At 39.8% G+C, this 23,108-nt stretch overlaps 1 protein-coding gene across 3 annotated transcripts in view; it reads left to right on the forward strand.

Annotated features, from left to right (window-relative positions):
* Nucleotides 1-22,117, forward strand: part of LOC124795529 (RNA-binding protein 12-like) — a 110,675-nt gene extending 88,558 nt beyond the window's left edge. For 2 of the 3 annotated variants that reach the window (XM_047259599.1, XM_047259600.1), the window contains exons 4-7: nucleotides 10,043-10,933; nucleotides 12,606-13,382; nucleotides 15,245-16,415; nucleotides 20,063-22,117. In XM_047259599.1, coding sequence (XP_047115555.1) covers nucleotides 10,043-10,933; nucleotides 12,606-13,382; nucleotides 15,245-16,415; nucleotides 20,063-20,767 — 3,544 coding nt within the window. In that variant the 3' untranslated portion in view covers nucleotides 20,768-22,117. The remainder of the gene's footprint in view (nucleotides 1-10,042; nucleotides 10,934-12,605; nucleotides 13,383-15,244; nucleotides 16,416-20,062) is intronic. The other variant, XM_047259601.1, reaches the window with a different exon arrangement.
* Nucleotides 22,118-23,108: the final 991 nt, after the last annotated feature.

A 23,108-nucleotide genomic window follows, 5' to 3' on the forward strand; every position in this document is an offset into this window, starting at 1 on the left:
CACATTTACTAAATGTTTGTGATCGTGTCTTAATTGCATAATGCATTTGAGTATAAGTACAATTACTGTTATCAATCAGTTAATCATCTTATCACACAGAAAACACGACACCACTTTAACTGCAATTGTGTGACAACTTTGGGTTCGCTGAGGGTGGCTGCAATCTCAAAGAGAGCAGTCGACACAAAGGGCTCAGAATGGTGTCGATTGTATAAGTACTCGTACTTGGGGGCCTCAGGCCAGTGACTTGCCCCTTACTGTAGCTCGTCTGCTAGTATCTCATGAAGTACTGCTTTATGCAGGTTACCAATTAATAATAAGATCGACACATCTGCGGCCCGAGGCGGCGCCCCAAAATGTCAGTATTGGCTCTTAAGCAAAAGCGTTTGACGACTATTTGTCAAGAGTGTTGTAAAATATGGCGTAGACAAGTATGCACCAAGCAAAACTGTGAGGAATGGGAAAGAGCCGCCGTGACTCAGTAGACGTGTTAGAAAGGTGCTCAAAAAACAAAGAGAGCGTCACCTTCGACAAATAAAAACTGAACGAAACGAAAGTGAGTGGAACAATAGAACAGGTAGCCATGCGTGAAGCGCCAAAGAATTCGAAATCAAAATTCGGTCAGCCTGTCTGACGGAGAGTCTAAGAAGTTTTGATCTTGCGTTAAGTCGGTAAAAAGATAAAATTCGTCTTCCCGTTTCCTCAGTGATTATTCTGGCAACGAAATGGAAAGTGACAGTGGAAAGACCTATATTTGACTATACGATTGATACGCATTCATTGGAAAGAGTAACATTTATTAAATATCTAGCAGTATGCATACACGTCCATTTAAAATGGATCGATTGCCAACAACTAATCGTAGGACAGGCAGTTACAAATTCATCAGAAGAATCTTAAGGAAATGTGTTCCACCCACAAAGAAGATTTCTTACTCGTTCTTTAACGGGTGTTTGAGTACTAGTTCTGGCAAAGCCCTGTTAGCAAGTAGGTTTGATAGAGGAAGTAAAGAAGATCCAAAGAAGAGCAGTGCATTTCGCCACGTGTTTGTTTAGTAAGCAGAAGTGTATCAAGCACATTCTCGTCCAAATGCATTGACAGACTACTACGGTGTGATATCGTTTCGAATTATAGAGAATGTACCTTCGTGGAAGAGGCAACAGTTATGTTGCTCCCTCCTGCATAAAGACTGATTCAGCTAACGGTTTCACCTCAAGTATGTCTTGAACCGTTAATGTGTAGTAATTCTGTTTTCACCGACATGAATTGCCAAAAAGTCCTTACTAAATGATGTATAGTTTCTTGTCATTTATTACTTCAAATGTACCTCTAGTGAACTCCGCTGCGAGTGTCTTAGTTTTTAAAGAGAGGAATTGAACGGCGTTTCACTCTTAAATCAGCTTAATATTTTTAGAGAGGCACGCTGGCCCCGGATCGAGTTCTCCCGGTGGAGTAACGATGAGGTCTGGTGTGCAGGCCGCCCTGGGTGTAGCTTTTAGGCGGTTTCACAATCCAACTAGGCGTATACTGGACCGATACCCACTTCCCACCTGATTTACACTTATGGAAAGTTCACACACTTTCACAAGAGATAACTGTAGACGCAGCTAGTTGGGACACACAAATTTCGTCACAGGGGCAGAGGGGGTAGCGACAGGAATCGTGTTCGACCACCCTCTATCACTAACATTGCCAAATCCAAGCCGACCGTTTGAAGAAATTACTGTATTTGTGACTTAGGACATATCTGTTTTGAACATGAAACAGTACTGTTTTATGCAGACGTTCGTGTTGTTATACTGAACTGTAGCCTCAGGCAGATGGGGCACTTCAGCTTTACGGAGCCAAGAGTGTCGTCACACAAAAGCGGTAAATGGAGAGAAAAAAGTTTAATTTAAAACTAATACTAATTACATTGTTTGTCTGTGGTTGGGCCGACAAATCATCGGTAAATAAAAAGGATACGGCATCTAAGTATGATTCCCAAGTAAGTACGGTAGTATATCTGCTCTTATTTATGCTAGAGCATTGAAAGGAAGATGCACATCAAAAATTGAATGAATTTGTAAAACACAGAATTGAGGCATAAAGACTGCAACTTTGTCACAAGTTTGTCAGGATGCACACTTACGTTGTAAAATTTTATCAGCGACATCAACAAGAAGGAAACAACAGAAGAATGTGATCACAAATACTTCTTTAAAATTCCATTTAAATCATCAAGTATTAGAATGCCCACAGTCTAAGGCAATACGTGTTTATAGTTGCTGGTGCAAAAGGACGTCTGGACAGATAACATTATTGGGAAACAGCTACGCTGACACCAGTTGCAAAACTCCAGACTGAAGAGATTTCTTCGATATTGTGCAGGGTGCAACAATACGATGTTATAAATCCTCTCGGAACTTACCGTATAAAATCCATCCTTCGAGTTTACCCTAGAGAAAAAAGTACAATGATGTCAAATCAGGCAGACGCGCAGGACACCTAGCGACCAGGGAAGAACTGGGTGACCACTTTCCTAGCCACAACCGAACAGTGTGGCGGACAAGCTTCGTGCAAGTACCACGCACATTTACGTATTTCATGTGTTGCTTCTTCCTCTTTGAGAGAGGGTGACACTTCGATAAGAAATTGTACGTACCTTTTACTCGCTAAGGTTTCTTCACTGAAGTAGTGATTCGGATTTTGAAGGCAAAATTTTATTATTTTGTAACAATAGTCATTCATCCCTAAGTAGGTGAGAGTCAAAATATTTTCGCATTCAGAGGAGAAAGTTGGTGATTGCAATTTGTGAAATAATTTGCATGTGGAATAGAAAACGAGAGGAGACTGTAGCATAGATTCTGAAATTGAAGGAGATATAATCGTAATCGAGAGACTCAATGGCTGACCCAACATTTGGATTATATATCGCAATGAAAGGGAAATTCTCTTTTAACAGTCCTCCTTTTCTCCCATTTGGAGATCTCATGCAGTAACAGAGAGTCGAGAGTCTGCACCTTTAAACAAAAATAATGTTTTTTTCCCCTAAAAGTATGTGGAATTCAGTTTCTATTTTGTGAAAGACACACTCTGTAGATTATCTTTTTGTTCTTGGTTACCGACAATTTCACAGATAAAATAACGGCAGTTATATGTATTTCCTCGAAAATTGGATTGAAAGAGTCTCACACTCAATACCTATTCTCAGTGCAGATAGACTTAAGTCCAGTGATGTTATACCCTCCTTTCGTCACTCAGTTTTTAGCACACAGTCCTACATAGTGAATATTACCACATGCTTTGTATGCTGCATGTTTTTCAATCCAACACACAAACTATCTCTCTCTCTCTCTCTCTCTCTCTCTCTCTCTCTGTGTGTGTGTGTGTGTGTGTGTGTGTGTGTGTGTGTGTGTGTGTGTGTGTGTGTGTTTTCTCATACAGATAGGTGACTTACAATTTATTTAGATAGTACTATGAAGTCCCAGAAATGATAATGCCCTTCACAGAAATGCAGAGGTTTGGTAAAGTGGAGGACAAGTGGTGAGTGATCTCTTCCATTCACCTTACGAGTGGACATGAAGCCCCCCCCCCCTCGACAGCTGGACAGGATCCTGGCCAGCACATGGGTAGCTCTACTCTAATGTTAGCCAGATTGTGGAGCTTCTTGGGAAAATGGCATCTAGGAACAAAAGTATCAACTGAGATCTGGAGAGACTATGGGTTGCAGTCATCCATCATGTTGGTACAACACTAACCTACGTGTACAGTTTGCTACACAAGCCGCTAGCTTTTGTGACAGGAAGGTGAGCCAGACCCCGATTGATTTCATGAGGTGGATTAACGATGCGAGGTCTGGTACACCAGCAGTGTGAATGTGTTTTCAATGGGGATTTTCACACTCGCGGAGGTAAATATTGGGCTGGCCCCTGATACGTGACTCAGAAAATGTGGTTTGCAGACATTTAAAATTCAATAACTTGTGGAAACAGTTTACACAGTTCACAGAGAGATGATGTGCGCAACTTCCTTCTCTCAGCATAACTGACAACTATGGTAAGAGGAAGAGCATCTGGACCCAAAGTTAAAATAAATTTGCTAAACCATGATAAACAGTGGACCCTGTACGAGGGGGTAAATGCTAGAAAAAAAGAGAACGTTGTGAAACAACATAAAATGTTATGAGCACATAAGACCATTAGTAGGGAAGGTAAATGTCTGACTAGGGTTTGCTGGAAGAGCTTTGGAAAATTGAAACAGAACACTAGTGTGAGACCACACTACTGTGGAACTACACTAGTGTCCTGTATACATTTTCCAGGGGTTTTCTTGAGTACTGCTTGAGCTTCTGGAATCACCAAAAGATTGAATTAAAGGAAGACATCAAAGCATCTCAGATATGTGTTACCAACTGGTCTGTTCAGTGAAAGACTGCTGTGGAAATACTAGCAATCTTTGTAGAAAGCATTTTTTTTTTCTTGAAACACTCTTGAAGACATTTACAGAACCAGTGTTTGCGCAACACGCTGAAGACCAGTTCTACTGTCTGAAATATCTTTCTTGCATATTGTAAAAACAGGGCAGTCAGGGATTGTACAGAGGAATAAAGACATTCATTATGCTCTTGTGTCATCAGTGAGTGGAACTGGTAAGGGAATATTCAGTAATGTCAGAAAGTTCTTTCTGCAAGGCACTGAACGTTAGCCAGCATAGTAAGTATGTCGATGTTGCTTTGTGTGGCAAAATAGCCTACTCGGACTTATCCAGATGAAAGCTAAACCACAACTAAAAGCCATAGTAAACACTGAGAGCAGTAGCTGTGTGTCCAGAGAGTGACATTGCAGTGCATTGATCATTGCTTCAGCATTTTTGGCAGCTGCATTTTAAATGTACATTTCTAGTGCACAACAGTGTAAATGATGTTGGACCTCTGCACAGTTGTCAAAAACTTACACAGAATGGAACCATCAATCCATCTATCTACCACATATATATCTTCAGTGGAGTTTCATTGCTGTTGTAATTTTGATCTTAACTGCACACATAGGCAGGAAAGTAGGTCACTCCCATTAAACGGGCAATTTTAGAGCACAATTAAATTTTGAGGAAAAATGCCTTGACTATTGTCTCATCTTGGTTTATTGCATTGTGTAGTGTTGATGAAAGGAGAAAATATAAAAATGTATTAGGCAAACAGGAATACAAACATCTCAAAAATGTGATCGACAGGAAGTGCAAAATGGCTAAGCAGGGATGGCTAGAGGACAGATGTTAGGATGTAAAAGCATATATCGCTAGGGGTAAGATAGATACAGGCTACAGAAAAATTTAAAGAGACCTTTGAAGAAAGGAGAACCACCTGTATGAATATCAAGAGCTCAGTTGGAAAACCAATCCTAAGCAAAGAAGGGATAGCAGAAAGGTGGACGAAGTACATAGAGGGTCTATACAAGGACAATGTATTTGAGGGCAATATTATGGAAATGGAACAGGATGTAGATGGAGATGAAATGGGAGATATGATACTGCATGAAGAATTTGACAGAGCACTGAAAGACCTAAGTCGAAACAAGATCCTGGGAGTAGACATTCCATTAGAACTACTGATAACCTTGGGAGAGCCAGCCATTACAAAACTCTTTCATCTGGTAAGCAATTTGTATGAGACAGGCAAAATACCTTCAGACTTCAACAAGAATATAATAATTCCAATCCACACAGAAAGCAGTGTTGACAGGTTTGAAAATTATCGAACTATCAGTTAATAAGCCGTGGTTGCAAAATACTAACACGAATTCTTTACAAATGAAATGGAAAACAGGTAGAAGCCAACCTTGGGGAAGATCAGTTTCGATTCCATAGAAATGTTGGGACAAGCGAGGCAATACTGACCCTATGACTTATCTTAGGAGATAGGTTAAGGAAAGGCAAACCTATGTTTCTAGCATTTGTAGACTTGGAGAAAGCTTTTGACAGCATTGATAAGAATACTCTGTTTTAAATTCTGAAGGTAGCAGGTATGAAATACAGGGAGCAAAAGGCTATTTAGAATTTGTTCAGAAACAAGATGGCAGTTATAAAGAGTTGAGTGGCATGAAAGGAGAGCAGAGGTTGGGAAGGAAGTGAGACAGGGTTGTAGTGTATCCCCAATGTTATTCAATCTGTATATTGAGAAAGCAGTAAAGAAAACAAAAGAAAAATTTGGAGTAGGAATTAAAATCCAAGGTGAAGAAATAAAAACTTTGAGGTTTGCCGACAATATTGTAATTCTGTCAGAGACAGCAAATGACTTGGAAGAGCAACTGAACGGAATTGACAGTGTCTTGAAAGGAGGATATAAGATGAACATGAACAAAAGCAAAATGAGGATAATGGAATGTAATTGATTTAAATCAGGTAATGCTGGGTGCTGGGGGATTAGATTAGGAAATGAGACACTTAAAGTAGTAAATGAGTTTTGCTATTGGGGGAGCAAAATAACTGATGATGGTCAACGTAGAGAAGATATAAAATGTAGACTGGCTATGGCAAGGAAAGTATTTCTCATGAAGAGAAATTTGTTAACATCGAGTACAGATTTAAATGTTAGGAAGTTTTTTCTGAAAGTATTTGTATGGAATGTAGCCATGAATGGAAATGAAACATGGACGATAAACAGTGCAGACAAGAAGAGAAAGGAAGTTTTTGAAATGTGGTGCTACAGAAGAATGCTGAAGATTAGATGGGTAGATCACCTAACTAGTGAGGAGGTACTGAATAGAATTGGGGAGAGGAGGAATTTGTGGCACAACTTGCCTAGAAGAAGGGGTCAGTCGGTAGGAGACGTCGTGAGATGTAAAGGGGTTACCAGTTTACTAGAGGGGAGTGTGGAGGGTAAAAATCATAGAGGGAGACCAAGAGATGAATACACTAAGGAGATTCAGAGGGATGTAAGCTGCAGTAGTTATTCAGAGATGATGAGGCTTGCACAGGATAGAGTAGCATGGAGAGCTGCCTCAAACCAGTCTCCAGACTGAAGATAACAACAACAACAGTTTTAACGGGCCATCAGATTCAGAAATGGCAGATTTAAGCTATGTAATTTGAAGAGTAAATTTAGTATGAATGTGGTCTACCAATATTATTTGGTTATACATGACATACATACTTCCCTACCACGATATTGAATGTTGTTCAACATTGCTAGATTTGGTTTTAATGGTAGGATGTGGAACAGAGTACAAGACATATCTTTATTCACAGTGTGTCAGTGTTTCGTACTATGAGTAGTAGATTAAGTGCCTTTGCATAGGGCTATGAGTGAATAAGTGTCTGGATAAATATGATCATGCAAATATCGTTTAACTATGTGTTGATGTGTTGCTTTGTTCTTGCAGATTATTTTTTTAACATCACTTGTATACTTCTGAAAAGTACTAGCAGTGGTGTAACTTGGGTAACTGGCTCCCAAGGCAAATTTTGGCTTTGTGACTGTCTTGAATACATGGATCACATTGTGATGGAAGGAAAGCACCTCAGATTGACAGCAAATTGCACTTTATGGCTTTATGAGGATGGCAACAAAGAACCATTAAATACACAAAGGCCTACTTTGATAATATTTCACATTTAATGATATGAATACTGGAGATGATCCCAGATTTCCAAAAATATTTTTGTTTTCAAAGATAGCATGCAAATAACGACACATCTCAACAAGGTTTAAGTGCAAGTCTTGGCCTGCTTAAGACTAAAGAAGGCTGCACAATTGACAAAAGTGAACATATGGTGAAGATACGTTTGTTTGGGCACGCTATATGCAACCCATTATGAGGGAGGTCAGTTGTGCCCCCAGGCCAAGGGTTTTTGTTTTAACAATCACAAGTTTTTTAAATGTTTTGGCCATTCTCGGGTTACATGCTGCCCAGCCAGAGCTAACATCTTATGTCACAAATGGTGATATGTACATGTGTACTGTGTGAATTATGGAAAAATATAAAGCAGAGTGTACTTTCTCTCTGCCTTATGTGGAAGGGTTGTGGGAAAAATGGTTGGTTGTGTACGTATGTGCAGCTTGGTGTTCTTGTTTCATGTTTACGCAAAGAATACTTAAGAAACAAGAAAATGGATAAAGTTGCAACCATGTTTCTCGTTCATTGTTTCTGGTGACATCACCTGCCATCAGTGCACTTAACAAATATGGCTACAGAATTATAAAGAGTCAAAATGAATTTACTGGCTCAGTGCAGAAAATCATAGTGGAAAGTTTCAGCATGTGTTAAAAATTCCAGTGAATGGCATCATGAAACAGACTGAACAGAAAATACAAACAAAATGCAATTATTACCATTCAGACTATATTCATTGGGCACAATACAGTTTTGAAACATTCGTGTAGCTGTTGGAAACTAAAAGCTCATCATTAATCAACCATGCAGAGAGAATCATAGAGGTCTTGAACCAAGCAAAGAATTTATCTTGCACACCTGTGGATCTTCATCACAATATGGTGCAGACAACATCGGATTGTGATTGCGATGGTTTCATATCCTGCTATGAATCAAACTAATTGGTCACATTTTGTTCCCTGTAGTAATGATTTGCAGGAATGCTGGATTCTGGTTATGTAGGTTAATGAAGTCTGTTGGTTCCTTTCAGTATTGCCCTCTGCTCATCAGTCAATTTTTATTGCATAAAGTGGGAATTTGAAATTATTGTATAAATGGTGGTGTTAAGACAGTCATTGGTAATCCAGATTCTTCTGATATAAATCTCAGAGCCAATTAGTAAAATAAAAAAAAATGGTGAATAGATTGAGGCTATCTTGGTAGTTAGAACCCAACATGTTTTCTTGAATGGAGGGTCATTCATATATGTAGAATTAACATCAGGCAGACCACAGGGAAGTGTTTAGGACCCTTACTGTTCACATTGTCTGTTAATGGCCTGACATACAATGTTAATAGTAACCTCACACTTTTTGCAGATGATGCAGTCATCTACAATAAAATATTGTTCTATTTCATTAACTGCATTCAGAAAGGTACCCAAAGTGACACTACAATGTGTGCATATTGAACAAATGTGTGAATGTATTTTAGATTTGCTTGATAAATAAACTAACCTGGAATCCTTACTCTGAATGGAGGCACACTTTGTCAAAATTAAACACAGTGTCAGTGTATTCTGGAGCTATGGTGACCCTGACAGTGTATGACCATGTTTCTGAGTAAAATATTCTGGAGTTATGGTGACCCTGACAGTGTATGACCATGTTTCTGAGTATTATTTTTTTTAATCTAGAAAAGAAAATTGGTGAAAAGTCTAGAAAGACATATAGAAAATGGTGTCATGCTGTGAAGCCCATTGTATAAACTCTTTGTTTTTATTACAGTAGTGATACGTTTGAGGAAACTTTAGAAAAATTATTAAATTGATGCATACAGTTGTATTACTAACACAAAACTGACGTTTCATGAAGACATTATCAAGAGCCATAAGACATTTTTTACCCCTTAAGCATTGTTTGCTCTGTTGGGAAGACTGCACTGATGTTACAACCAGGAAGTCATTAAGCATTGTCTTGTTGGAATATAGTAGCAAGTGTTCATAATGTTAATGTTACTGAATAGTGCTGTTCTTAAAAAGTAAATTCCATTTGTATTTTTTTTTATCCTTAAGCACTCCGGGATGGGAATGAGGCTACGTCAGTGACTATCACATACTCTCATTGATCAGCGGGTCTTTAGTGTATTGATTTGTTTTGAAAGTTAACTAACTTTTAGAAAGCTAACAAAATTTTTAACCATAAATGTCTTCTTGTATCCAAATGCACCATAGTAATTAATAATATCAAAATTCATAGTAGAGAACACAGTTTTGATTACTATCAAGACCTCTTGAAGCTATATGCAATATTTTTTTCCTTTGTTGTAAAAGTATTGACTATTATCAAAACAACAATTTAATCAATTTATCACATATTTTGGCTCACTGTGAACAGTTTGATTTTTTTGTGACAATACGTAACTATTGAAGTTATTATCGTCACTGGTACTGAGAAAGAAATTTTTTCTTACAGCACAGACGAGGATGCACGGCAGGCAATGCTTTCTGATGGAGGCAAGATCAAGGAGGTGAAAATCAAACTGCTGCTCAGCTCCCGTGCCGAAATGCAGAAGGTCATTGAGCACGCTCGCCAGCAGTCAATGTCATTACACAGCTTTATGCAGATGCCTGCACCCCCTCTATCTCAGGCTCTCAGTACACTTATGGGCTCCCTCCCAGGAGCAGCTCCAGGTGCTGGAGTCAATATGGGCATGAACATCTCAGGAGGAGCACTGTCAGGAGCTGCAACTCTGGGGCTTGGGGGAGGTGGTATGGGGCCGCTAGCTGCTGGGACTGTACCACCACCCACATCAGTGGCAGCCGCCTTAGGTATAGCTCCACCACCGCACCATACACTTTCTGGGATGCAACCACCTCCACAGCAGCCACCACTGCACCAGCCACCACCACAGCAGCAGCCAACTCCAAATCAACAACAGCCATCGCAGCAGCAACAGCAGCATCAGCAACAGCAGCATCAGCATCATCAGCAGCATACATCAGTGCCAACATCAACTACAACGCCTTTGTCACATTCACAGCAAGTAATGTCCGGACCTCTCCTCGATACTGTGGGGCTTGACCCCAAGACCATGGGCCGCACACCACAACCAGATGCTGATACTGCCAGCACTGGCAGTGGCCGTGATCGTGAACGATCTCGTAAAGACCGTTCTAGGTCCCGTGAAGGTGACAGGCGCAAGGATCGTGATCGCGATCGTGAAAGGGACCGCCATCGTGATCGAGACCGTGAACGTGCAGGGCGTGGACGCAGGGAGCGATCTCGCTCCAGAGAACGGCGCAGTCGTCGTGATCGTCGTGATAGATCACGTTCTCGTTCCCGCTCTCGCTCTCGTGACAGGAGGTAAGTTGTATTTCTATTTCACCTCTTTATTACCCAGTTATTGTGAATGCTTCCCCTTCTTGTTCTCCTCCTCCTCCTTGTTTTTTTCTTGCTCTCTATATTAGCCAATTTATTACATGTTACTGCCCATATTTTCCTTTGTCTGTCATGGTCCTGTTTCCTATACCTATATGAAAGAAAGGTGCAGCAACTGTCAAATGTTCATTTTCCACTTAAAATGCAAGCTTATATATGATTATGGGGTAATTTTATTCAAAGTCCCATAGTGCTGCAAGAAATGAAGACTTTGTTTAAGTCCAGTCTCTAAATATGCAGATGGGGCTAATTGAAGTAAACAGTGGTTTAGACATTGCATTTATATTCAGGGTGAATACTTTTAAATATCTTAGGCTCACTGTGTTGTCAATAAATAACTGTTTGGGGGATGGTCTGTCTTAACGCAATTTGTTAGTCCTTAGACTGAGCATATTTTGTCAGAAACTGCAATGACAAATGTTAATTTTGAGCTGCTGGAATTAAACTTGTCAGGCAACCTTTAACAAAATTCTAAACATCGAGTCTTTGAGGATTTCCCTTTAAAATCTTATAAAGAACCTCTGCTACAATCACAGTAGTATACTGAGTATGCTTGTAAATGTTCCTGGCGTCTTCATGCCTGGGTTTCACCAAGTACTCGGAACATTTTTAACTTCAAGAGAACTTTATTTGTGTATAAATTCATTCAGTCAACATATCAGCATGGCCATGAGACCTCCAGATGACAAATAAAAACAGCCATTGTGACAGTGATTTCCACTTGTAGGTACAAAAATCTTAGAAAATATTCCTACTGAATTAATCATTTTGTTATGGCTGGAAATGTCTGAATGCCATGTGGAGCATAACATTAGATGCTCTTTCACCACTTTTAATGACTGATCACTGTTGAAAGCTGCATAGCTGCAGTAGTAACTTCAATTAGTGCCCTATATGTTGTTATACAGGGTTGCTTGATTTTGGTATTTGTGATATAAAATCAACAACTGAAAATAGTGTTTATTTGTTTCACATGTTCTCAGCTGAGTTGTGGTTTTGCATTTTATGGCAACCATGATACCTTGACTTACCTTTCTTCCCCACCCCTGCCCCTTTCTTCCACCCATGCCTCATACTGCAGTATCAGCCATATTTCCTATAATGCCCACCTCAAGCTCTGCATATTACCCTCTCATTACTCATTACTCGTGTCCCTTCTCAGATTTGCAAGGGGGTTATCCTCTTCACAGTAACTGGCTTTTAACTACAGTCTTTATTGATTTCCATCAGATGTGCAGTATCTAAACATTACATTGAAGGTACCCCCTCCTCCTAAACTATTTGCTTAATTGTTTAAACTCTGTATTATTTTCTAGTTCATACAGGAGATGATTTTATTTTCATGGATAGTGAATAAATTCAGTCTGTTTTGAAAGTTGTTTATTATTTCCCACCTTCTTTTTTCCAAATGGTTATAATTTGGTTCCAAGATGATATTTCTGCCTTTATTGTAGCTACCATGCACATATTTCATGTTTTGTCTATTTTTGTGTCATTATCTTTGCAAAATATGTTGCAGACATGTAGTTACTTGTACACAGTGTGTGTGTGTGTGTGTAGTGAACTCAAACCGACAAGTAATAATTAATTTTTATAGCAGCAGGTCTCACAAACGTGGTGATGGAGATTCAGATAAAGAACAAAATGGTGGACCTGATGTCGTCATCATGGGATCGTATACTAAAGAAACAACACCAGTTGCCACCTCTGCAGCAGTTCCAGAAACTGCCAAGCTGGCGCCAGCATGGGAAACTCAATCTGGTGTGCAGATAGTTGCAGAGATAGATTCACGGCGCCTGCAGACACAACAGCCTCAGGTACCACAACATCAGCAGACTATGCCAGTAGTTGCACGTCGTCCCCAGGCTGCACCAGCGGGCCCCTACAGTAGTGGTGCCCTCACTGATAATCCGTATCTGCGTGCTGAACTTGCTGCTGTGGCAGTAGCTGCCAGAGCACGTGGTGAAGCATGGGCTGCACAACAGCAGCAGCAACAGCAGCAACAACATCAACAGCCACAACAGCAAGCAACTGCCAGGGCTCCTACAGTCCAGGCAGCAATGCCATCACCAACAGCTGTTGGTGGAAACTCTCGCTTCCAAACCATGCAGCAGCGTCCCTATCCGGGAACTAATGTGCCAGATGCTGCCAGTGGAGAAGATTTCCTGCAGAATGACTATGACCATGTTGGTGGTGGCGGAGCTGTGCTTGGACGAGGTGGAGCAGCCTTCCGGGGTGGCAGTTCTTATCGAAGACCAGGACCTGCATACCAGGGCCCTGTGGCAGGGACAGGCAGTGGCAGAGGAACAGATCGTGGGCTTATTAATGCTCCAGAGCGGAGACCATTAGCTGGGCCCTATCAGGGTGACAGAAGGTGAGAGCAAGTGTTTTTACATTAATACTGATATGAAATATTTGTTAACTGGATGCAAATAAATAAGTCTTCCTAAATTTTCTTCACTTCATGGGACACCGAATGCAAAGATGGAACAGTGAGGCACATTGACATACCAATCTTATTAACTCTTTTTCTACTTTCTTACTTAGCATACTATACTCATCTGTATCATTGACATTGCAAACACAACACCAAGTACTCCTTTGAGAGAACAATATACATTCAATATGTATAACAACATTTTGTTAGTGACTCAGTTTTGAACTCCAGATTAGATGGTAAGCAGTTTTTGTTTATGGTAGTTAGGAAATTTGGTATAAAATGCACTAACTGATTTGAAGGCTATTACATGTTTCTCACAGAAGTGTTGGAATTGATGTCTTTGTTTACACCCTTCAGAATTCTGGAAATTTGATACTAAGAGGATCTTAAGGTTAACACATCATTTAAACTTCAAGTTTGTCAGAATGTCAAATCAACCATCTTTCAGCCATCTAATTTCCAAGCTGTTATTTTATAGGACTACCAGTTTCAATAATATATTATGCCATCTTCAGGCTCCCTGACCAATGTATAGATTCCTACTACAGTTCCAGTCAAAATGGGGGCCAGCGTTCAAAGACTGGTGTCTGTAGATTTCTGCTTGATACAGCGATCACATCAAACGTCGTCTGCTGACTGTTAGTCAGAACTGAGGTTGGAGTTTTCCTACACATTGGTCTGATGATGGCATAATATATCGTTGAAACTGGTAGCCCAATAAAATGACAGCTTGGAAATTAGATGGCTGAAAGGTGTTTGATTTGACATTCTGGACTGAAGAGCTGAGTCCCACAACCATCTCTGAAAAGATGGATATCCAGAGACAAGTTTGTCACTTTTTCACATAAGTGATCATTTTCTAATGTGATATACGAACATACCATCAATGAGATTGCAGTATGCATTGCTGTTTGAGTTAAATGCTTCCTCTTCATCCTCCAAATACTCTTGACAATAAACAACATTAAATCACAGTGTGATAATGGTCCTGCCACTAGGTCCTGCCACTTGACTTAGCTGTTACTGTTATAGAATGTTCCCTCACTCCTAGAATCTTTTCCAATGCTGTGAAATAATGTTGCGAGTGAAATTCAACTTCTGGCCTATCTTATGCTGACTGTGGCCAGTCTATAACCTATCAGTGATCCATTGATGCATAATGTCATCTGACTGCATTGGCTGTGTCATCCAGATTCCTTATAATTCAAATACTGTGTACAAAATGCATACATCATATAATAAAACTCTGCATAATGGACTGTTGCATGAACACTAATTGGTCTCTTAAAAGGATCCCACACATTTTTGTGTTATTGTGCTATAGTTTAGTCCACATAATGTTAACAATATGCTTTTGTTTCTGGATAATTCAAGCTTATGTGCATGAGGAGAGATTTTGTTTGTGTTCTGGCTGTTGTGGTATGCAGAAACTATTTTCTTATTGTCAGGTGCATTCACGTAAATACTCAGGACTGTTGAATGAAGAAGACTGTGGATTTGTCTATGATTAGATTGTTCAGACAAAACTCTTTATTTATGCACACTTAACATTATATATAGTGTAAACAGACCTTCCTGTACAGGCTTTAGTGGAAGCTACCTTCTCACAATATTTTATTTATTTATTTTATTTGAGAATCTGGTTAGCTGCCTTAAAGAAATGTAGTGAAATAACTCACTTATTCACCTACCCTGTAAGATCACAACTCTCATTTCATTTGTGATAAATTTCTTTAATATTCATTGAGAGATTAAAATGACTTTTATAATTTATTGAGACCTTTTTTTCTCCTCAGGGGAAATTACCGTGAACAGGAGTATCATCGAAGTGGTGCTGATCGCTTTGATGGATTCGACCGTGGAGCAACAGCTGGTAGTAATAGCTATGGTGGTCAGCTTCTCTCCCGTCCACCTGGTTTTGGTACAGATCGTTTTGGAAGGGACAGGTTTCCTAACTCACCTGGAAACTATGAGCACAATAGAGTGTCTCATTCAGGGCTTTGTGTAGAGATTAGACACATGCCGCCAGAGGCGAGCTATGTTGATGTGAAGCGTTTTTTCTCAGGCCTATATGTTGCAGGAAATGCCATTAAAATCATCAACGACAACCATGGCAATCGTGTTGGTATGGCTTATGTTAGATTCACCAAGGGAGAAGACAAGGAACGAGCACTTTCCTTCAATGGGAAGCCATTACGTGGCTCACTTGTGGAAGTTCTGCATCTTGATGATGATATATTTGAAAAAGCCATAGACTCTTATCGACCACCTCGAGAGTCCAAACAAGCACGTGGATCAGCTGATAATCCAGATGGTCGCCCTGACTTGGAACAGTTTGTATGCCTTCGGGTGTCAGACTTGCCACCATATGTTAAGGAGCAAGACATCTTCAAGCTCTTTGAGGGATACACTGTTGTTGAAGTGGTTATGTCAATTACACCAAGAGAACTGACTGGTGCTAAGGACTTTAAAGCGTATGTTAAGTTCAGCAAGCATGAGGATGCGAAAAAGGCTCTATACTCGTCAAATAAACACATTATAGGACATAAGAAAGTAAGTGTGTGGCCTTGCCCTGTGGACGAGTTAGTGGAAGCTCGAAAACAGCAGAATGGATTTGATGATGATAAGGTGACTGATATGGATGTAGAGGAGGAGGTTCCTACAACTATTGCAGAAACTGTGACAACAGAGGCTCCCCCAGTCAGTGTTGCGCCCCCCACCCACAGTTCATCTTCAGCACCTCCTACATCACAAATTGTATCATCTGAAAGTCCAAGTGCGTCACCAGTGACTACAGCACAAAGCAATACCACCAACAGTTCCACTGTTACTTCGTCTCCTGCAACAATCTCTCCTACAACGACTACTGCATCAGTTACCACTGCCACAAACCAAGGGCCTACACCCACACCAGCACCTTCACAACAGCCACTGCCCATAGTGAACACAGATTGTGCTCTCTTGCAGGTATGTAGTGTTTGTTTAATAAGCTAAAAGTCAGTCTCTCTTTCTCTCTCTCTCTCTCTCTCTCTCTCTCTCTCTCTCTGTATGTGTGGCATATCAAAATGTTCAGTTGTTAGGCCTGTATTACTTTGTTTGGGCAAACTGTTGATCATGAAGTACAAGAAATCTAATGTCAGGGTGTATACGACCCGGGAGATCCGGGAAAAACCAGGGAATTTTTTCGTCTGGGAGAAAACTGGGAAAAACCCGGGAATTTTTTGGAATTCCGGGAACTTTTCCTTGTTTTAGTTACCAGTTAAATTTTTGTTATTTTGACTGGTAAGAACCAATACTCCAACAAAGGATATTACTGTATTCCACGTCTGCAGGATAATATTGCAGCAACAAAACATTAACAAGAGGAAGAAAAACGAAAATAGAACTTAAGCGGCAAAGGAATTGCGCCATATACAACAAAACACAGTGCTCATACAAGCGTCTGCCAACCAAAGTGTGTCAAAGACTTTAGGAAGAATATGCAGTGCTTCCTAACAACAAATTGCCTCCGATGAGTGTGGCATGACAGCTGTTTACATTTGATTCATTTGAGCAGTTGCGGGCGGACTCTTGCGCATGCGCAATTGAGTCGCCTATGGGTAGTACCTTCTCCCGCTTCTGGCTACAGATGTGTGGCTGAGCGCCACTATCTAAATTGCTCCGGTTCAGAAATATCGTAGATCCAGGGCTGATGCACAGAGCAGTCTGAGTTGTAGTGGAGAGGTGGGTAGTCTCCACGCGACCTGTGTTTACGTTTAGTGATTTTGCTGTTTCCTCTTTGTTTATTGCTCTCACATTAAATGAAAACAAAACGGATTTCTGTGGCCGGGAGCTACCAAATTAATTAAAATACGTTCGCATAATTACGGAAGGCTAAAATATGTTGTTAGTTCCAGGTTTTATTTCCACCTTTCTGACAATCAAGCATTAATCACCTTGCAGAACAATGAAGCTGTTTTTGTCGATTTGCTAAAGGGATTGGGCTTTTATTAATATTTTGCGCTCAGGAAGTCAATTTATTTTAAACAAAGTGTTTAATCTCAAGCTGTTGGCTAGTTTCAACTATTCGCTGCATTTCAAGCACACGTTTTCCATCTTCTAGCTCGTATGACATTATGCCATAATAAAGAGCCAAACATAAGATAATACAGTACTGGTACTCTAGAAAATTTACATCTGAATCTGGACATATGATTGTGCACTGTAAGCCAAATTACGCATTTTAGTATGGTTCACGAAATTACGATGCTCCTGAAGTATCCTTTGATGTCTTGTTTCTTTTATGACATGATGCAAGATCGCACGTATGAACATACGGGCTTCCTGCGTCAGCGTAGCTGCGCTGGCGCGGTGACGCCTGTTATCTGGCGCTCTCTGGCAACTGCTGAAACGAACCAGTTTCTAACAGGTCACGGGAAAATATTGCGAATGATGGTTTACTTTCAAAGTAAATTTCCTTTTACGCAAGATGAACTATGTGCGAGAATGTACGATGAATTTCTTAAACCACAGAGCGTTTGACTTTCATGTAAAAATCAACTCCTTGAGTACAACCATCTAGAATAATTTAGAGTCCAGAAGATCAGACATTTACGTCGTTATTAAAAATTTTACTGGCACATTTGTGTCATGTGTCTTAAAGTGTAACACGCGCAAAATGAGCAGCATTATATGTGGAAGCTTACTTCTCTTGCAGCTTATTAATCTTAGAGACCAATATTATTTGTGAAAGCTTTGTTTTTCTTTTATCAAAACTATGTGTACTAATTTAAACCATTAACTTTTCTTTTTGTGTGTTCGCGCTACTTAAGAGTGATCTTGCTATTGGTTGACTACACTACGTGTCTTGTACTGTCATCAGCTGTCGAGATCACGTGACATGAGCTATGACTGGCTTACAAAAGCGCGTCGCAATCTCGATTTCATTGCTTCGGAAAGTAACATGCAGTGTTTGGTGGAATTCGAATTTATACCGCCATAAAACGAAGAAATGCAGCATACGTGTTGCTGCACATCAAAGATCTTTCCAAAATGTGTTTTTTTCCCCTGGGTTTTGTTTTCTAAAGTGCCGGTAAATTCTATGTCTGTTTAGAAAACCATAAACATTCTAAGGATTGATAACTTTAACAGTGCCGAGGAAAGGTATGCTGTCATTTAACATGGAAAAAGTGTATTTTCACCCAGGAGAAAGTGTATTTTCAACCAGGAAAAATCCGGGAATTTTTTTTCCTTGTCCACGTATACACCCTGAATGTGAATCTCAAATATTACTAGTATTTCAAATATTTTCATTTTAAATTATGAAACTTCGCACTTCCAAGATTTAACTAGGAAGACTATAGCAATTTGCAATTCCCTAGATGAAATCTGATGTGTAGATTATCAAGTTACATCACAGTAAAACATTTCTGTAATGCACATAGCACAATATACTTTACACATCTGTGTGAAGGAAGCATTATGTGATGGTGTCCCAATAACGTTTCACATAGCCATAGTAGTTACAGGTACAACCATTTCAGGTGTGAAATCCACATGTGAAAAGGAATATTGTTACACTTACGTGGATTTTTTCACTGAGCCATCTTATGAGTTTCAATGTTTTGTATGATGGCTCAGTAACAAAAGGTTTGCATTATTCCATTTTACATATGGATTTCACTTGTGAGATAGTTGTGTCTGTAACTAGTATGATTGTGTGTAACCCACATTAGGGATGCCATAATATGTTGCTTCTTCCATACACACGTGTGGAGATATGCCATGCTATATGCATCGCAAAAATATTTTACTGTGATGTACCTTGATAATGTGCAAGGAGTTACCTTTAGCTAAGTGCTAAATAATTATATAAAGTGGTTATTTTTACTATAAAACAGCGACATAGTGAAACAATTTCTCTCAAGAAATTCACAGTGGCTGTGGATGCATACATACAAATGGCTACTAATGTTGCCACTGTATTACCTAACTGCCATTGACTGAATGAATTTCACCAGTTACTTTTTAGAAAGAGAAAAAAAATCCCAGCCCCTTTGGATTAACGTAACTATCATTATCATTAATAATATTAATATACCCTATTGAAGTTTGTATGTGATTTAGGGCTTATTCAAACATCTCTGAAATATTGTTGCCTGATATATGGGTGGCTGTAATCAGGAGCCAAAGCTTAGCTACTAAATTTTGTGCCAAATACTGTCGCGGAAAACAGTGTTTAGGTACTGTTCTTGATAGAATATGTGCATCAATAACAACCTCACTCTCCATTTAAAATCCTCTCATATCTTTAAAGGATGTAGATATATTCATAAAAATTATAGTTTGTTTTCACAACATTGGTTTGACTGAAAGAGTTGCACATAGCTACAGTAAAAATATTAATTTATTCTTTGTTGTGAAACAATAACAACATAATCTAGCTCAGTGTGAAATTAGCACCAGCAGTAATACAGTGTATAGGAAACATTAAGTGAATGAATGAATGTGGAGTCCAGTAATCTGGTATCACTAAAGACATTTAATTTGGAACTAAATAAGATAAACAAAATGAATTTGTACATATAACTAGGCACAGAATGGAAGATACTTGATTTTCTTCTTCTGTTTTCCAGGGCCTGCCACCAACTACAACAGACCGGGAAATCTTGGACTTCTTCTCAGATGTGGGCCTTGTGCCACTTCGCATTCACATAATGCTGGACAAGTATGGCAAAGCTAATGGTGATGCATTCCTTGAATTTGCAACTACACCCGAAGTTGCACGCGCACTCAGTAAGGATGGAACTTTGCTCGGCCCAAACGAAGTTCGTGTTCAACCTGTGTCTCGACTTGAACTGCAAGAAGCACTTGGTTGGCAAGTCCCTCCTTCGAGACCACCTTCGAGAGGACCTGTGCGTGCTGCCAGACCTGGCCTCTTAGGTGCTGCACCAGGAACTCCACATCGCCCACAGCTGTTGCCCCGCCACAACCCTCACCACCCACATCACAATCCCCACCATCCCCATCACCCTCTCGGACCCCCTCATCACAATCCTCACCACCCTCACCATCCACAACATGTAGATGCATTTGGAAAGCCAGGTTGTGTTCTTGCTCTCGAAAACATTCCATTTCGTGCAGATATTGATGAAATTCTTGATTTCTTTGCTGATTATGGAGTAACGAGGGAGAATGTTATCCGACGATATACGGAGGGAGGTATGGTAACAGGTGACGCTCGTGTAGCACTTCCCTCACCTGCTGAAGCACAGCGAGCTCTGCGAGAACTTCGTTATTGCAAGATGCGAGGACGGCCTATATTCATGAAGCTTTACTGATGTTGTGAGTGCGACCTAGTGGGCTGTGTAGACTTGACTGAGAATGTGGAACTAAAAACACAGTAGAAACAATTTCAAGTGTCTGTGGAGTCTGAATCAAGACATGTTCTGCCTAATGTAATGTGAATTTTTTTCTTATTTTTGATTAATGAAACTGTATTCAGATCTGAACGAGTGCAAGTAGCCCACTATACTAAAATATTCACTATATAATGTCCATTCCCCATTGATTGGATATTATTTTCTTTGTCAGTGCCATAGGATTTATACGGGTTTTGAAATAAGTGAATCCAAGTATAAGAACATTAAAGTTTCGAAGTTTTGTATAGTAAGGAACAATTAAACCACTAACATAACAAAATGTGGTTTTGATATTGATTAAATAACAGTATAGTGTTTGTAAAAAAAGCTGTTTTCCATTCATTTTCCTCTTGATTAATTTGATGTGATTTGTTTTCACTTGCCACTTGGGATATCATAAACTGATCACTGCAGACTGCTTTGAAGATGGAGGCTAATTCATTTCAACCATCTTCTGTGGGCCTGGTTTAAAATGAATAACAGCTTGCTTGTAATTATAATGCCTTTAAAGTTTACAATATTTTTTCACATATCATGATTTGTCTTTTTAACAATCTGGACAAGTCAATGTATTATGTTAAAAGTTTCAATTTTTTGTATATGGGCATGCACAGACAAATTTAGTTTAAGGTATGACATTAAGAGAAAAGTCAATGTAAAGAAGAAGAAAAGGGGAGGGGCAGTGGCCAATAATATGACATTTTAAATACACATACTTTTGTATATTAATCATTGCATCAGACTGATAATTAAGTTCTAGTTATTAGTTTCACAGTAGTTTCAGCATAAAAAGTGTTAGTGACACTGTGATGTAGTATCATTCCAAGTGTGTTTGACATATTGTCATTTATCATTTGTATTTTTTGTTACATGAGATTTTAGAATGTTTGTACATATAACTATGTATATTAGTGTGTTTGTTTTTGTGTGTGTGTGTGTGTGTGTGTGTGTGTGTGTGTGTGTGTGTGTGTGTGTGTGTGTGTGTGTGTGTGTGTGTGTGTGAGAGAGAGAGAGAGAGAGAGAGAGAGAGAGAGAGAGAGGGAGAGAGAGAGAGTATTGATAAATGTGGATGTACAGTGAATGTAAATAATGAACATGTAAATAACTAAAGAAAATTTCCTAACTGGCCACTTTTTGGTCCAAGGATACCACATAAGTTGTTTGCAAAGATATCCTCATTTACTTTTCTTTGTAATGTTTGATAACATTTAGGGAGCGCAGCAATAACTGAGTTGTTACTTGTTTACAGTGGCACATCTCAAGTAAAAATACCCAATAAATCTTCAAAAAATGATAAATTGTATTTTTATCTGTAACTAAATACCCATTATTGTTTTTGAACTGACAGAAAACATTTAGTTGTGGAAACATGTGAAATCATAAAAGGAATGTCATTCATGTCCTTAGACTTACACGAGCATTGCCCCACTCTGTTGTGCATCAAACTGTGTACAATCTACATTGTAAACTCATACTGATCATTTAATGTAACAACACATGAAAATCTACAAAATGTTATCTACCAAAGTAAACCTGTACTTAGATAGTTGCAGGTAGTACATTCATACACAAATATTCCGCACGTCCAGGGCCTCGCTGCGATGGAGCATTGATGACATTTTCATGATCTGGACTCACAGTGAAGAAGAACTCCAGAATTTCCTCTCCAACCTCAACTCCTTTGGTTCCATCAGATTCACCTGGTCCTACTCCAAATCCCATGCCACTTTCCTTGACGTTGACCTCCACCTGTCCAATGGCCAGCTTCACACGTCCGTCCACATCAAACCCACCAACAAGCAACAGTACCTCCATTATGACAGCTGCCACCCATTCCACATCAAACGGTCCCTTCCCTACAGCCTAGGTCTTCGTGGCAAACGAATCTGCTCCAGTCCGGAATCCCTGAACCATTACACCAACAACCTGAAAACAGCTTTCGCATCCCGCAACTACCCTCCTGACCTGGTACAGAAGCAGATCCACTTCCTCATCCCCTCAAACCCAGAACCTCCCACAGAAGAACCCCACAAGTGCCCCACTTGTGACAGGATACTTTCCGGGACTGGATCAGACTCTGAATGTGGCTCTCCAGCAGGGATACGACTTCCTCAAATCCTGCCCTGAAATGAGATCCATCCTTCATGAAATCCTCCCCACTCCACCAAGAGTGTCTTTCCGCCGTCCACCTAACCTTCGTAACCTCTTAGTTAATCCCTATGAAATCCCCAAACCACCTTCCCTACCGTCTGGCTCCTAC

The sequence above is a fragment of the Schistocerca piceifrons genome, chromosome 4, assembly GCF_021461385.2.
Source record: "Schistocerca piceifrons isolate TAMUIC-IGC-003096 chromosome 4, iqSchPice1.1, whole genome shotgun sequence".
Classification (NCBI taxonomy): Eukaryota; Metazoa; Arthropoda; class Insecta; order Orthoptera; family Acrididae; genus Schistocerca; species Schistocerca piceifrons.